This window comes from Myotis davidii, unplaced genomic scaffold (genome assembly GCF_000327345.1).
Source record: "Myotis davidii unplaced genomic scaffold, ASM32734v1 scaffold684, whole genome shotgun sequence".
In the NCBI taxonomy this organism is placed as follows: domain Eukaryota; kingdom Metazoa; phylum Chordata; class Mammalia; order Chiroptera; family Vespertilionidae; genus Myotis; species Myotis davidii.
In genome coordinates, this window is record NW_006295564.1 from 1,525,024 (window position 1) to 1,541,842 (window position 16,819).

Genomic DNA, 16,819 nt, shown 5'->3' on the forward strand with positions numbered 1-16,819 from the left:
GTATTCCTCCACCTTTTATTTCACCTGTGCATAAAAATTTCCTTGATATAGTTTCTAAGTAGACAAATTTGAAGGTAGGCATTATAGAGAGAAGACCAGAAGAAATAGATGACATAAACATAAAAATATTGGATTAACCATTATAAAAGGTGTATACAAATCTAAAAACAAATGTTTTGCAAGTATGGAGCATCAGATGGCCATCCTCTCTTCAACTAAATTATGAGCCAAATAGTAAAAAAAAAAAAAAAATCTTCAAGTATTGTGTCTTGATGATGTCTGTGCAAGAGAACCGGAAGTCATATAAGCCAGAATCTATTAGAGATGTATTTGAAATTTATAAGCAGTATACACAAGTTCATGTATAACAACTGATGGACACTGAGTTATATTCAGAAGCTCCTGCCCATTTTGGATACATTTAATATGTCTTCAAAATCAGGAAAACATGGAATAAAAATTTGGTTTGTTATATTTATGTTCTTATTAAATATTTTAATAGCCTTTCACTTCTCTTTAATTTTAATTTGTGATTTATAAAATAACTTTTAGAAAAAGTAGTTATTTCAAACCAGATAATAAATGGTTATGACTATTTTTCTTGGTATACGGAGTATTGAAAAGATATTTGAAGCAGAAAATATTGTTAGTACTAGGGATGAACTTTAAAACTGATTTGTTCTGGGGCTGTCTGAAGAGCTGAGATCAATGACTAAACTTGCACCATCCACCAGGACCCATGCCTGCTAGAACCAATGGGGCTGAAATGGCTCGAGACCTGAACATGAACAAGAATTTAATGAAAACCTCCTGTGTAAAGCAAAAATAATTAAGTGCTCAACAAGAAGACTTGAAGCATTAAGGGGTTGCTATAAAGAAAATATTTAAAACTGATTTTTATCAACAACAAAACCAAGAATAAGTAGGACATAACAGGGTATGTTAGATTTAGTAGTTTACTAAATTAAAAAAATTTGGCCAAACCGGTTTGGCTCAGTGAATAGAGCGTCGGCCTGCGGACGTGAGGGTCCCAGGTTCGATTCCGGTCAAGGGCATGTACCTTGGTTGCGGGCACATCCCCAGTAGGAGGTGTGCAAGAGGCAGCTGGTCGATGTTTCTCTCTCATTGATGTTTCTAACTCTCTATCCCTCTCCCTTTCTCTCTGTAAAAAATCAATAAAATACATTAAAAAAAATTTGATATTATGCCTTTGAGGATTATTCATACTGATCCATGTATTCATTTGAATATTTATATGATATTCCATTTCCTACTGAGGAAAAATCAAGATGTTTCTACTTTTTCTCCCATTACAAATAGTGCAGCAATTAACATCTTGATACATGTTATTTTGTGTGCAGGTTCAAGAATGTTTCTCTAGGATAGTTGTCTTGAGATAGAACCCATAGGTCATGTATAGCATTTTCATTTTTATAAGATGTTGTCAAATTAATCTGCAAGATATTACCCATTTGGTATATTCTTCTAATTTTACTATGACTAGTATATATATTTTCACATACACTTTGACTAAAGTTTTATGTTAATTAACATTACTATCTTCTTCTCTAATGATACAAGGATTTTAAATGATTTATTCCAATTCCCATATATTTTATTCCATATTTTAGTTCTTAAAAAACATATTGATCATTATTATTATTGTTTTATATAGTGAATGCTTCTTAAATTTGCCTCTTTTAAACTTTTTTATTTGAAGTATGGCATAGAGGGAAAGTTCACAAAATGTGAACGTATGTCTCAATGAACTGTCACAAAATGACAGGGCACATAGCCATAAGAAAAAGCCTTCCACCACCATCTCGCATAGGCAAACACAATCTGATTTTTATGGCAATTATTTCTCAGTTTCCTTTATATTTTTACCACCTAAGCATGCATCATTACACACTATACTTTGAGCTTTATATAAATGGAATCATCCAGTAAGCATTTTTCTTGTCTGCTTCTTTTGTTCAACATTTACTTGTGAAATTCAAAACTATGTATTGCCACAGTCTATTTTTATTACTATGTAGTACTTTATTGTATACATATATGACAATTTAACCATTTACTAGCTATACAAATTCTAAGTTGACAGTTTATTCTCTGTTTCTTAAAAACGGTATTGAACCGATTTCTTGTTTCCATCATTTTTGTTGGAAGATAACTGCCACGTAATTGTTGGTATTTGAAGGTAATCTTTCTTTATTCTCTGCTTTTAAGATTTCTCTCTCTCTCTCTCTTTTAAGAAGTTTAATGATGATTAACTATAGGTGTCAACTCCTTTAGTATTTCCTTTGCTTAGGTTCATATCACTTCTGGAATCTATGGATGGACGCTCATTAGTTTAAGAAAGTTCTAAACCATTTTCTCTTCAAATATTGCTTTTGCCCCATCATCTTTTCCTTCCTGAAATTAAAGACATTGTTATGTTATTTTCTATCTTTCTTCATTTCTTTCATCCTTTGTCTCTGGTTATTTTTGTCTAATATCTTTCAGTTCACTAATTCTCTCTTTAGATGTGTCTAATCTATGTAAACATATCTCCTTGGGTTACTTTCAGTTACTGATTTCTCATTCCCAGCATTCCCATTTGACTTTTTTTTAGTTTCCTGTGCTCTGCCAAAATTCTCAATTTTGTTTCTCTTTGAATGTGGTAAGAATAGTTTTTAAAAGTCTGTATCTGAGAATTCCAATATCCAGAGGCCCAATTTCTATCATCTTTTGTTGTCTCTGTGTGTCTGATTCCTTTTGATAATACACCATACATTTCATTTGTAAATGACAGAAATAATTTGAGGCCTTCCTCCAGGAAGTATCTACAATTCTACCAGATACCTGGGGGCACTAGTGATTTAGGAACCCTCGGTCTAATTTTAGAGAATGTCATGATTAAAAGCTGATCTACAGCCTCTTTGAGAATGCTCTTCTATTTCCAGTTAACCCTTAATTCTATGGTATAGCCCTTCAGGGTCCCAACTCAAAATGAGGCATGTTCATCAGATATTCCCTCTTGGTGGGCCACAGCTGCTAATCTCTGCCCATTACTTCCACTAGCCTAGCAAATTCCAGCACTGACTAATATCTCTAGAAAAACAGTGACCTTTTCCCTCTGAGCCTCCATATACCAGGGCATTATTATTATTTTTTTTAAAAAAAACAGGGCCTTTTTTATCTGGGCCTTTGTTCTTAGATGCCTTCAAGCAAAATATAATTTTCATTACTCATCATCATTTCTTGCACCCACTGCTTCCTTCTGGATTCAATTTCCTTAATTCTAAAGTACATCATCCTTCATATTCCTCCAGCAAGCTTCTGTGATTAATTCTATCAGTCTTTGCTTGAAAAAATATATATTTATTTCCCCTTTATTCCTGAATGAGAATTAAACTGTGTATTAAATTGTAAGTTGACAATTATTTTCACTTAGCTCTGTGAAGATATTGCTCCACTATTTTCTGATCTGTTGTTGTCATTGAAGTTTGTTGTCAACATAATGGATCTCCCTTTGTATGTCACTGTTATTTCTTTTTTGTTTATATTAAGATGCTTCTCTTTTTTTCTTTGACATTCTCCAGTTTCACTACAATGGGTCTAAAAATAACCTATTTTTTATTTATCCTATTTGGGCTCATGGTGCTATGTAAATTTGAGTATTTGTGTGTTTTATCAAATCTAGAAAATTCTCAGCGATTCTATCTTTGAATATTGATTCTATACTACTTCATTAGGACTTTTCACTTTAACTTTGTTATCTCAACTTCCCTTTCATATTTTCCCTTTATCTCTCTGCGCTACATTCTGGATGATTTCTTTAGATCTATGCTCCTGTTTGTCATTTCTTTCTTCAGCTGAAACTACTGGCTTATGTTTAACCTGGTTGCTGAGCTTTAAATTTTGATGATAACATTTTCCATTTATTGAAACTATTTTAGCTTCCCCTATGAGAAGCTCGTGTGGCCTGGGCTGTTGGAGCATTCCTTGGGGTCTGCTCATATCTAACAACCCTATGGTATCATTAGCCAAGGATTAATTTTAAAATTATTTTCTCAGCTTGGGGACCCCAGACCACAGATGGAATGGTTTCTGTTGTTGATGCTGTTGTTGTTTTGCTTTTAAATCCTAAGCATGAGTCAAGGATCCACAGTTTAGAATGGCCATTAGAGATTCCTTAGCTCCTACTTCAGAACCTAGGTTGTTAAATGTTTTTGATATTTCTCTGTGCTGGTAGACAGATATCTTTAAGTCCATTCTTTTCATTGAGGACACAACCTCTTTGAAGGTTCCAGTTCCAAGTCCATACCTTAAGTGGGTTCAAGGACTCATTTTCTGCCCTCAGTGGGTGCTAACACCTAAACTCATACATTACCAAAACCAAACCTTCAGCTCATTTCTTTATCATTCAAATTTTCAGTTTTCTTTACATTTCTGAAGATTTCATTTTCTTTCCTGAGAGCACAATTATACATTTAAAATGATTTTTTTATATTTTACTCAGCATATGAAGGTATTTGTAGAAGGAAGGTTTCAAGTTGCCTAGTCTACTATATTGCCAGAAACAAAATCCCATGGCATTATTTTTAAACACTCTGTTAATGAAACAAATATAATATTAGTGGATTAGTTTGGGTTTTCCAGTGTAACAGAACCAAGATCCACCCTATTAGTCACCTGAAAATATACAGATATATATGTAGATCTCTATATTTAGATAGAGATCTAGATCTCTATTTATCAATCCAGCTAGCTAGCTAGCTATAGAGAGATTAATTATAAGGAATTATAATACAGTTATGGTGGCTGACAAGTCCTAAGATCTAAAGATATTTCTGTTCTATTCAGGCCTTCAACTGATTGGGTGGAACCCACCCATATTAGAGAGGACAATTGCTTTACTCAGTCTACTGATTCAAATGATAATCTCATCCAAAATATCCCCACAGACACACTCAGACATTTAACCAAATGTCTCCACACCCAGAGGCCTAGACAAATTGACACATAAAATTAACCACCACATAAACTCTGGTTTTATTTTTAATTAATTTTATTATTTTTCTAAAATCAAGCTTGCCTCTGGGACCTAACAACTCATACCTGTCACTCTACAATTGAGTAGACTCAATTGGTAAGTAAAGCTAGCTTTCTGCACTATGGATCTAACATACACATAATTCTATAAGTCCCTTTATAGATTTAATTCCTCCCTTTCCAAAGGATCAATTCAAGTCTCTGGAAGTAATGTGGAATAAAAGTGTCACCTGAAAATATATTCATGATTTGTTTTTGTAAAACTTTTGGCTTATACAATCATCTATCTTTGTATTATGAACATGTGGGTAATGACATCATGTAAACCCCCCATAATCCTGGTTGAGTGACATAACTTGGTATTAAATAAATTTTACCCTCAAGTTTTTAAAAGTATAGATTGTTCTAACAAGTTTTCCACCATAATGCTGAATTTCATTCATCCTATAAATGATAATAAACTTTTACGGAAAGATACTTATATTAACATTACCCTCCTTTGCTCCTCTTCAGCATCAGCAAAGAGTTTACGAATGTTAGCTTCTGATTCTCCCACATATTTGTTAAGAATTTCTGGCCCATTGACCACTTTGGGCTCTCTTGCATTCAACATCTTGCCAATCTGTCGAGCCAAGAGAGTTTTACCACAACCTGGGGGCCCATATAACAGGATGCCTTTAACATGTTTGCAACCTAAAAAGGAAAGGAAAATAATCTTACGTCAACTAACTAAAATCCAAGTAAGACATCTAAAGGAAAGTTTTCTTTCTTCTTCATATGCACGTAATAAAAAGTACAGTGATTCCATTAACATACATTAATAGCCAGGTGTCATGAACAGAACAAGAATGAACAAGTGAAGCTCTTTTTTTTTTCAAATTCAGAAACAATTCCTACACCAGTACCAATATTTGCAGGGGAAGCTGCCAATTAAAGGTCTTTGGAAAAGTATATTTGAACTATCATTTAGAACAAATACTTTTAACTCTATCTCTTTAAACTAAATACCTAATTAGGAACTGGTACTTACTTTTCATTATTCTTTTTATAAAAAATATTTTTATTGATTTCAGAGAGGAAGGGAGAGGGAGAGAGAGATAGGAACATCAATGATCGGCTGCCTCCTGCATGCCCCCTGCTGGGGATCAAGCCCGCAACCCAGGCATGTGCCCTTGACCAGAATCGAACCTGGGACCCTTCAGTTCACAAGCCAACACTCTATCCATTGAGCCAAACCGGCTTGGGCTATTTTTCATTATTCTTTACTTTAAAGTCGGGGGGTAGAAATCTGGTGTGTTGTTGTTTGGTGTTGGGTTTTTTTTTTTGGTAAATTTAACCTAACATAAGTCTCTATGATACAGTATTCTATGGAAACTCCATCTTAGTCATAGAAATTATAGGTCTACCTGTCAATACAAGCACTTGCAGAAAGGGCAAACATGTATGAATTGGATGGTATAGAGCAGTGGTTTTCAACCTTCCTAATGCTGTGACCCTTTAATACAGTTCCTCATGTTGTGGTGACCCCCAATTTCATTGTTACAAATTGAACATAATTAAAGCATAGTGATTAATCACAAAAACAATATGTAATTATATATGTGTTTTCCGATGGTCTTAGGCAACCCCTGTGAAAGGGTTGTTCGACCCCCAAAGGGGTTGCGACCTACAGGTTGAGAACCTCTGGCACAGAGCAATCCATTGGCCCCAGATGGATATTACAGACTTTGTGGATAAAGTTAAATGTTCTACTTCATGTGACTAATGCCAAATGAAGCACATGTTTTCTCAGAGACACCCAGGTGAAGTTCCAAAGGAAATTTCTTTTCCTAGGCAAGCATTGCTAAATGCCTTAGATGTATCATTAATAGCAAAATAACAAGACTGCCCTGACCGGTGTGGCTCAGTGGATAGAGCGTCAGCCTGTGGACTGAGGGGTCCCGGGTTCGATTCCGGTCAAGGGCACGTACCTTGGTTGCGGGCACATCCCCAGTTGGAGGTGTGCAGGAGGCAGCTGATCGATGTTTCTAACTCTCTATCCCTCTCCCTTCCTCTCTGTAAAAAATCAATAAAATATATTTTAAAAAAATAATAATAACAAGACTAATAATCTAGGTGTCTTAGGATTTCTTTAGTCAACTCTACATAAGGATTTATTGCATCTTAAGAAAGATTAGGATGACCTTTGGTTTCTGTTTACTCTAGGAATTTTCACCTTTCTAGCAGTTTCACAGTTCAGATGTGTGATTTTTTTTAAATCCTACACCAAAAAGCACGCTGTGAAATAAAAAATTATTAGATTTCAGTGTTACACTCAAAAGTGTAGGTGAAAAAGAAAATTTCTGGAAATGGAATATATGTCTTATTGTTTTCAATGATGACAATAATGTAATAACTCACATAAAAGAAATCACAAGATATAACCAACTCTCCTAGAAATTTTACATTCTGAGGAGGAAGACCCTTTGGATTGCAAGTTCATTATTTCTATCATTATGTCAAAAAGGACTGACTCCCTTTTAAATCCCTGAAAGTAATGAGATCTGTGCTTATGGTAACTAGGTTGTGCTTATAGAGACTAGGGGACCTTAGTGGAAACCTTTGAAGGCTTAGTCTTAACCCTCTCATCACAGAGCAAATTCCTGTCTTAAGAATCATGGCCAAAAAAACCCCCCCAAAACCCAGCTGAATAAATTGTCTTGGCCCTTAACCCACCCTTCAAGCATGAGTGGTAGGGAGATGAGGGGGAAGCCTTGAGCTTCTCCTAGAGGTCAATATCACCAAGCCCTACAGCATCCAAGTGACTGGGGCACATTTGATGAGGACTTTGGAACCTGCCTCCTAATCTTCCCCTCTAAGCCAACTGCTACCATCATGATCTGAAGCAATTCCTATTCATAAAACACCTGCAGAGGCAAGTGACAGTGGTGGTGAAACAGGTACAAGGAGAGGAGAGCCAGAAAGAAGAAAATGAAGATTTGCTGAGTATCTACAAAGTACCAGGTCTTATCCTCATCTCTATTTCTTAACTTTCTCCAAGTTTATCAACTTCCCCCTAACCATATTTCCTTCCATAATAAGGCATACTTTCTTTCAAGGACTCTCAACTCACTGGCCTTCTTATACTCCTGGAACAACCATCCCATAAGCCCTGAACACAATATGGATTTATTGCACCTACACACTGGTCACAGAGCACAGCCAGGAAATATTAAACCACTGGCTGATATCCTCACAATTTCATGCCATCCAACTTCAGTTCTACTCTCACTGCTTTCTCAGTCCTGCATGCCATCCTTTACTTGCTTTTGTTAGTTGTCTCCCATTTCCCTATTCAGATGTTCACTGCTCTTCTCATCTCAAGTGCTACCCCATGCCATTAATTCTTAAACATGACCTACATTCCTACTTCACGTATTTTTTTAAAAAAGACTATGGATTCCCTTTAGCTTCCTGATTCCGTATCTACAAATTTATCTGCAGACACATCCATTCTCAGCATCAACATTGGCTCTCAAAGGATGAGTTTCCTTCCTCTTCTCCAAGGTTTAAATTCCAATTATTTGTATATATATCTTCTTCTCCTTTAGACTGTAAACTATTCAAGGGCAATTACTGTCTCATCAATCCTGAATTGCAGACATGTAGCATAGTGCCTAACACTTAATATGTACTCAATAAGTGGCTGAATAAGTAAATTATGGATTTCTTCCCCCACACACAAAAAAACCCTCAAAGAAAATGAGAAAGAAAAGACCATTTTAAAATTTTTATTTAAAACTCTTAATTTATGGAACAGTGTAAAGTAACATAGATGAACTAATTAAAATACCTAAAAAACATAATTACAATGATAGGGACTTTGCAAACTTAGCAAAACAAACTACATGATATATAAATATTAGAGTCTTAACTCTGTAACTCTGTTTTTATATGTGGAAAATGCTCAATTTAATGTGTTTTGAATTAAATTGACCCAGATTTTATAAAATAACTAAACAATTCACATGAAGTTTGAGGGAGATAAAATACATTTCCATGGAACTTATTATATACTAGAGGTCCGGTGCATGAGATTTGTGCACTGGGGGTGGGGGGGGTGGGGGGGGCTTCTCAGCCTGGCCTGCGCCTTCCTGCAGTCCAGTCCGGGAGCCCTCGGGGGATGTCCGACTGACAGCTTAGGCTCACTCCCCGCCACTGTCACTGCACTCACCAGCCATGAGCTGGCTTCTGGGTGAGCGGCACTCCCCCTGTGGGAGCGCACTGGCCACCAGGGGGCAGCTCCTGCATTGAGCGTCTGCCCCCTGGTGGTTAGTGCGTATCATAGCGATTGGTCGTTCTGCTGTTTGGTCGATTTGCATATTACCTTTTTATTATATAGGAGGATAATACAGATCTCTGAAATGACAGACTCTATTCAATATAACATCAATAGAAATGTCATAGAAGCTCTAGTCTGCATTAGAACTATAATTCTTTTAGGATCTCATAAAGCACATCAAAAATATACACGGACATATGAAGATTTTCAAAATCTACTTCCACAAAGGAAGCAGTTACTTAAACAAGCAGTGGAAATGAGACTTTGTTATTACCATTATTATTACAGCCTGTTCTAACTTATTAAATAAGCATTGGTCCCTAATTTGAAATGAGTCATAAAAATTTTTCATAAGTAATTCCATTCAACAAAAGTGTATTAAGCTCCTGTTTGGACTATGCATGAAACTAGGTGTAAGGGATACAAACAAGAAAAAGGCCATCCCTAATTACAGGGCATTCTGGGTTTATTAGGAGACAGAATTTAAAAAGGCTGTCTACACTATAATATGACATTATCAGAGATATGTATACAATGTTTTTTCAGCTTAGCCAAGAGAGACTTGATTCTGTCAGGGTGATGGCAGAAAACAGGGATGGACATAGGGGAAGAGGTAACATTCAGGTAACTTGAAGAATAGTAGGAGGTTCATGGCTGGGCAATGGAGAGGAAATGGAACCCTTAAAAGAGAGACTGGAATGATCAAACACACAGAGGTATAGACATAGGAAACTGTCCTCTCAAAAGAGCCGGTAGTGCCCTAGCTGGCTTGGCTCAGTGGATAGAGTGTTGACCTGTGGACTGAAGGGTCTCAGGTTCAATTCTGGTCAGGAGCACATGCTGGGGTTGCAGGCTCGATGTCCATTAGGGGGCATGCAGGAGGCAGCCGATCAATGATTCTCATCATTGATGTTTCTATCTCTCTTTTCCTCTCCTTTCCTCTCTGAAATCAATAAAAATATTAAAACAACAAACAGCTAGTAGTAACCTGTTGTGGCTCAGCCTTGCGGGTGAGGAGAGGGGAGTGCCTGGAAATGAGTTTGACAGGCTCCCAACTACCATAGGCCTTAACAACATGCCCAGGAGTTATTAATATGTTTTGTAAAAACACTGAGGTTTTTATAACCAAGGAAGGTGCACAATAAGATACATGCTTAAAAACTAAGTCTGGTGGTAGATTGGAGGAAGGACTAGCAAAGAAAGAGGGATAGAGTGGAAGTCTAGTTGAAGAAATGTTCTTAACCTTTTTTTCTAGGGACACTGCCTCACTGGCTAGCTCTGGATTTTCACCAATTAAGTTTTGCATATCCCTCCAAGTCCTTTGGAAGTACATGAACAAATGGGACCAGAGGGCTCAGGAGGACACATCCCTACTGATGCCCCAGCTTTCTCCTGAGCTTCTCCAGGACATGAAAGCACGGCTCTGATGTTGGAGAGCCTCTGATCTCTGGCTTCTGGGCTGTCTGACTGCTAAGCTGTACTGATTGCTATTACTTTCTTATGCCTTACATGCCCCCTCACTACTCAGAGATCAGTGCCCTGGGTTAGGGAACTACATAGCAAAGGGCAGGCAAAGAACAATCAGTGAAACTGACTTGTTTAAATTGTCATAGTCTCTCATTCTATCTCTCATTTTCTTTCCCATGGAATAGTCTAATGTACGTCCCCAGAAAAATGCATACGTACAAAAAATTTATACAATTTTGAGGGGATTTTTAGATCCTCTGAGGGTCTATTCATGGAATCCAAATTAAAATCTCCTAAATAAGCATAACCAATGGACACAAGACACTGGGGGGTAGGGGTGGCCAGGGGATTGTCAAGGGCGGGGGGGAAAAAAGGAGACATATGTAATACTCTTTGTAATACTTTAAGCAATAAAATAAATAAATAAACAAATAAAATAAAATCTCCTAAATATACTTCTGAAATAATCCAGACAAGAGACAATAGTGAAAAGAGGCAATAGTGGTAGGGAATTGTAGTAGGAAAAGAAAGAAAAATGTGGGAGATATTAATCAGAATTTAGACAGCAAACAAAAATAAGAGAAAGAGGAGGCATCAAGGATGTGACCTTAAGGTATGTAACCTTCACATGTATGAAATGAGGATAACCTCAGAAGGTCACCAAGAAGATAGCAAGAGGAGGGCAGAGGAAATCATAACTTTGTTTTTGGCTATAAGGCATTTTGAGATGCAGGCAGTATTGTCCATTAAAAATGTAGGCTGAAAACTCAGAAAATATGTCAGAACTACTGGTTCAAATTTCATATTTTTGAATGTCTGCTCTGGGCACGTGAAAAGACACAAGAAATGTTAGGCTGAGGAACGTGACAGCAGGGACCGTGCTGCGGATAGAGAGGGTGAAGACTGGGAAAAGAACACTGCATTTGAAAATCAGGACATTCATGCTGATCTGGCCAGAGTCTTAGATTGGGTCAGACCATTTTAGGATGAGTATGGGAAAGAAGCTGAGAAGCGTAAGCAGGAACAAACAGATAGCACTTCCAGGAGCTCTGGCAAAAGGGAGGGCAGGTTTAGGAAGACAGAGTGCAAGGGAACCTCTTCTTCTGGAACAAGTTAAGTAAACTGGAGAAGAGGAAGTAAATAAGCTGAGGTGTGCCGTGGGGTTCTGTTCACCATGTGTGGTGGGGGCTTAGATCATCTGCAAAATGAGGGATGAGAAGATGATACTGGGAAACAATGATAAAGGTTTGGAAAGAATTGGGGAATTGGGAAGATGTGTGGGGAAACGTGCTTGAGCAGACAGATGCCATTAGGCAAGTGAATTCAGCATATGAAATTCAGGTCACTGAGGGACTCTCCTCTTTATTGTAATTACTAGTATATAAGCAACTCACACTTTTAGGTAAGGTATAGATTCTTATTCAACTCTACAAATATAAATGTCATCAAAGCTGGTATAAGAATCTCGACTTTTGTTTTTGGTTTTAACCATCTCATCACCTTTTTTCTTTTTTAAATATATTTTTATTGATTTCAGAGAGGAAGTAAGAGAGAGAGATAGAAACATCAGTGATGAGAGAGAATCATGGATCGCTGCCTCCTGCACACCCCCTACTGGGGATCAAGCCCAAAATCTGGGCATGTGCCCTTGACTGGAATCAAACCCAGGACCCTTCAGTCCCCAGGCAGGCGCTTTATTCACTGAGCCAAACCAGCTAGGGCATAAATACTTCTATTGATTTCAGAGAAGAAGGGAGAGAGAGAGAGATAGAAACATCATGAGAAGAGAGAATAATTTATTGGCTTCTTATTTCCTTTTTTCAAAATGTAATCTTAAGGTTTAGTAACATAAGAAAAATAACAATATTCAGTTAATTTAATTTGAAATCAACATATGTATAGCTCAATTCTGTTATCTAATTATCTCATTCAAAGTGTGAGGTCAAAACTATCACATGATTTGTAGGCAACATTTTTCCTCCATTTTCCACTAAGTTTGGGGCTTTCACTTTCATTTCTAAGTCATTTCCATCTTTTCTTCTTCCAGCTTACATAAGTAAGAACCATTGTGGGCTAATAGTATAATCAAATATAGTTACAATGTATTACTTCTTTAATTTCCTGCGTTCAATTACTTAACTGCTTGTTTTACTAACTGCTCCTGTTAATCATCTTTCTTAAAAATAATAACTAATTTTACTTGAATGAGGCACAAACATATTAACAATTCTTGGTTATAACAACATAAAGGAAGGTGGTAGTGAAAAGCATTATCCAAAATGGTCAAAAATAGATTTAAGTTCTGGAATTTAAGTTGCTAATTACATCTGAATATAGGAATAAATGAAATCCTGGAATATCATATTATTTCATTCACCCAACAAATGCTACATTTGGTGGTGGGAAGATGATTGATTCTATTTTCTCAGTGAAATAAAGACTCCAAGTGACTGGCTGCTGGTGAAGATGGAAGAAGGGAAGAGGTAGTATCAAAGGTTTGAAGAGAATGGAGAGAAACTAGTTATCTCAAAGAGTAGGAAATTGAACTGACTAGAGAAATACAGAAGAAATACCAGAAACTACTGCTTACAAGACATACTAATGGTCCACCTAAGATTTGGTTCTTAAATTTAAAATGAGATCAGACACCATGGTTTTGTGTTTTTCTTAAGCCATATTTAATAGTCTGGGTACTGATACAGAGTAGGCAGTAGCTGAGACACCTTGGGGCTTTGACACACATAGAAGACGAAGGGTAAGGCCAGTAAGGATGTGTGCAAGGAAGATATAAATGTGACAGACCATGGAATCTAAGCTGGGTAAAGAGGGAAGAGAGGACAAAACGGTTGGGAAGTGACAGAGCAAATTAACTGGAGGATCCCATGGGATCAAAGTTGCTGGACGTGGCATGGGAAGAATGCTAGAAGCAAGGACCAAATGGAAGGGGGCTAGAGAGCAGGATGCTTAAAACTGAGATTCCAGAAGTGGTTATTGGTAATGGCAGAGTCTTGGGTCTGACCAAACAGTGGGTGGCGGAGAAGGAGTGAAAGAAATGAGGAAGTCAAAAAAGTGTAATGATAGCCGAAACCGGTTTGGCTCAGTGGATAGAGCGTCGGCCTGTGGACTGAAAGGTCCCAGGTTCGATTCCGGTCAAGGGCATGTACCTTGGTTGTGGGCACATCCCCAGTGGGGAGTGTGCAGGAGGCAGCTGGTTGATGTTTCTCTCTCATCGATGTTTCTGATTCTCTATCTCTCTCCTTTCCTCCCTGTAAAAACTCAATAAAATATATTTTAAATAAAAAAAAAAGTGTAAAGATAGATTGCTGAACAAATTATCCACAAGGACACTAAAGTCACCCAACATACAAATAAATCATAAAGGGAAGATTACAGTTTGGAAAAGCAAGTGAGCCAATTTCTTTATCTGGCTCCCTTGTTCATTCCTTGGTAGCAGGGCTACTCTTGTTCTCTTTCATTTTGTTCTCCAAATGGTACTGACAATGAAAAGTATTAATGTTTATTGCTACATCATTAAGTAATATCTATTACTAAAGGCACAAATAATATAAAATGCTAAAGAAATAAGCATAGCAAATGGTAATGCCATTGTTTACTAAAGATTTAAGTTAATGAGACACTGGAACCTCACGACAAGACTACATTCAGTAAAGAACTTAATATAAGGCTTGTATCTCATTCTAGACTCCTTGCCATAAATTATGTTTAATGATTCCATGGGATATGAACCACAAAGCTGCATTTTAATTATGCTTTACAATAGATACCTGTCAAAAGGAAGAAAGTATGATTTGTGGTCAGGTGCCAAATAAGGGAGGATTGACTGGATTAAATGTATTAAGAAATAAATCAAGTGAAAAACTCCAGAGAACATTAAAAATTACTAATAGCCCCACTTTTCTGACCAATGATTCTCAAAATTGGATATCAAAAACTAGCAAAAGAACTTAAAACAAAATAAAAAACCTAAGGAGACATGCTGTCATTAAGTTGCTCAGTTTTTATTGTGCAAAGTAAAGATTTCTTAAACAAACAAACAAATCAAACCTGACATCACCACCATTTCATATAAAATGTATTTAATACTAAAAGGTAGAAGGACATAATCTCAAAATAAAGGACATTCTTTTGTATTAAATAAACTTGGTTTTATGTACATTGTTAATAATAAAGGCTTTTTAAGTCAGCTTGCCTGGATTCAAATCCTGGTTCTTCTATTTACTAGCTAGGAGTAACAATAGCAACAACCTCAAAAGGTTATTACAAGGATTAAACATACAGTACTTAGCATTCTTCCTGGCACCTCGTAAGAGCTCATAAATATTGGCTATTAAATAATATTAGCTTATATTTATTATCTTGCTGTAAAGGAGTGATGCCAGACTCCCAACTGGCACATGAGAATTAGAACTATTAAGTGATTGTAAAACAACAACAAAAAAAACAATTTTGCTTACAAAATTTTTTTCTGAGAGTGACTACTATGGCCATTTAATATTTTAATTCTATTGTCACTTATATATTGCAAACTATAGTACCCATTCCATTGATGAGCATCTAGCTCCAAATTAAATGAGCAGGAAAAGATATGGATCACATCATTTTCACAAAGACTTCACTAGTGTTTGGTAAGCCGGGAATTCTCCATGGTTACCCTCTTTCCTCTGGGTAGATTACTATCTGTCTCAATCCTGCCTGCTTCTCTTGTGCTGTAGGCAGTCAATTCATAATTATTTCTCAAGCTTTCCAAGCTCATTTATGGTCAATATGTAGCTCATTCATAAAAGCCAGGCTACCATGATTATCAGTTCCACATGTACACATCCTTCTATCATCTTCCCTTTGCCTGTCTTATCATAATATGTATGTTTCTTTTCCAAAGTTTCCTTATTTCCCCAATTGTAACCATTCTCAGAGTCCCCAACTGCCAGATATTAGAAAGCTGCCACTCCCCTTTCTTAGGGAGCACACACCCTGCTCTGTTGGCACTCACCAGGGATGACTTGGTTCTACCGGGATGAACTGGGGCTATTTCTGGGTATGTCATCCAAAAGGGTATTTGCAATGCTAGATTACCACAGCCCATCCTTTGCCTCTTAGTTTGAGATAGATTAGTATAAGATGCCTTCTTATCTCACTTCTAGCTACCACTCTCTCACCTGACTCAGCAGTTCTCCCAACAATGTACAAAATGTGTACTACTGTTTTGAGCCTCAGGTGTTAATATCCAGGGGTTATAATCATACAAATTTTTGGTGAGGAAAACTTCAAGAGGTTGTAAGGTTTGTGCTACAAATAGCTTGAAATGATTTCTGATTTAAAAGTCTAAATGGAATAAGGCCTTACCTAATATAATAAGACTTACCCAGCCCCTCTAATGAAAATGATACATGAAAATATTTGTTATCTAATACACTACTTGTAAACTCTTTTCTTAAAATAGCTCCATGAAAAATACACAGCCTTAGTTCTGTAATAAAATGAAAAAACAGTAACACTATCCAAAAAGTGACGTTTGTATCTTAGAAAGCAGTGAAATTTTCTTTGTTTGTTTGAGACTTTATCAGAGGTCAGCTGCAATGATGAAAAATTACCAGTGAACTTTTATTTATCCAAAAGTGGAATAATGAGAGCAAACGCTAATTTTACACAATAGTGAGCAGAATAAGTCAGAAGTTGATCTCAAATTAGCATCAGGATAAGGAGTGTTTAGTTAATTTTTGTAGGCAGCATGATCTATGAAGAGAGAGAAAAGTATGAAGTGGGTTTTGAATGATAACTGATGTTTAAAAATTTTTTTAAATATATTTTTACTAGAGGCCCGGTACACAAAAATTTGTGCACTCGGGGGAGAGGGAGGGTCCTTCAGCCTGGCCTGTGCCCTCTCGCAGTCTGGGACCCCTCAGGGGATGATCACTTGCTGGCTTAGGCCCGCTCCCCGGGGGATTGGGCCTAAGATGGCAATCAGACATCCCT

At 36.9% G+C, this 16,819-nt stretch overlaps 1 protein-coding gene across 1 annotated transcript in view; it reads right to left on the reverse strand.

Annotated features, from left to right (window-relative positions):
• LOC102755866 (vesicle-fusing ATPase) overlaps positions 1-16,819 on the reverse strand; it is a 120,039-nt gene that overhangs the window by 62,386 nt on the left and 40,834 nt on the right. The window contains exon 9 of the mRNA XM_006779403.2: positions 5,531-5,730. Within this exon, the coding sequence (XP_006779466.2) occupies positions 5,531-5,730 (200 nt within the window). The remainder of the gene's footprint in view (positions 1-5,530; positions 5,731-16,819) is intronic.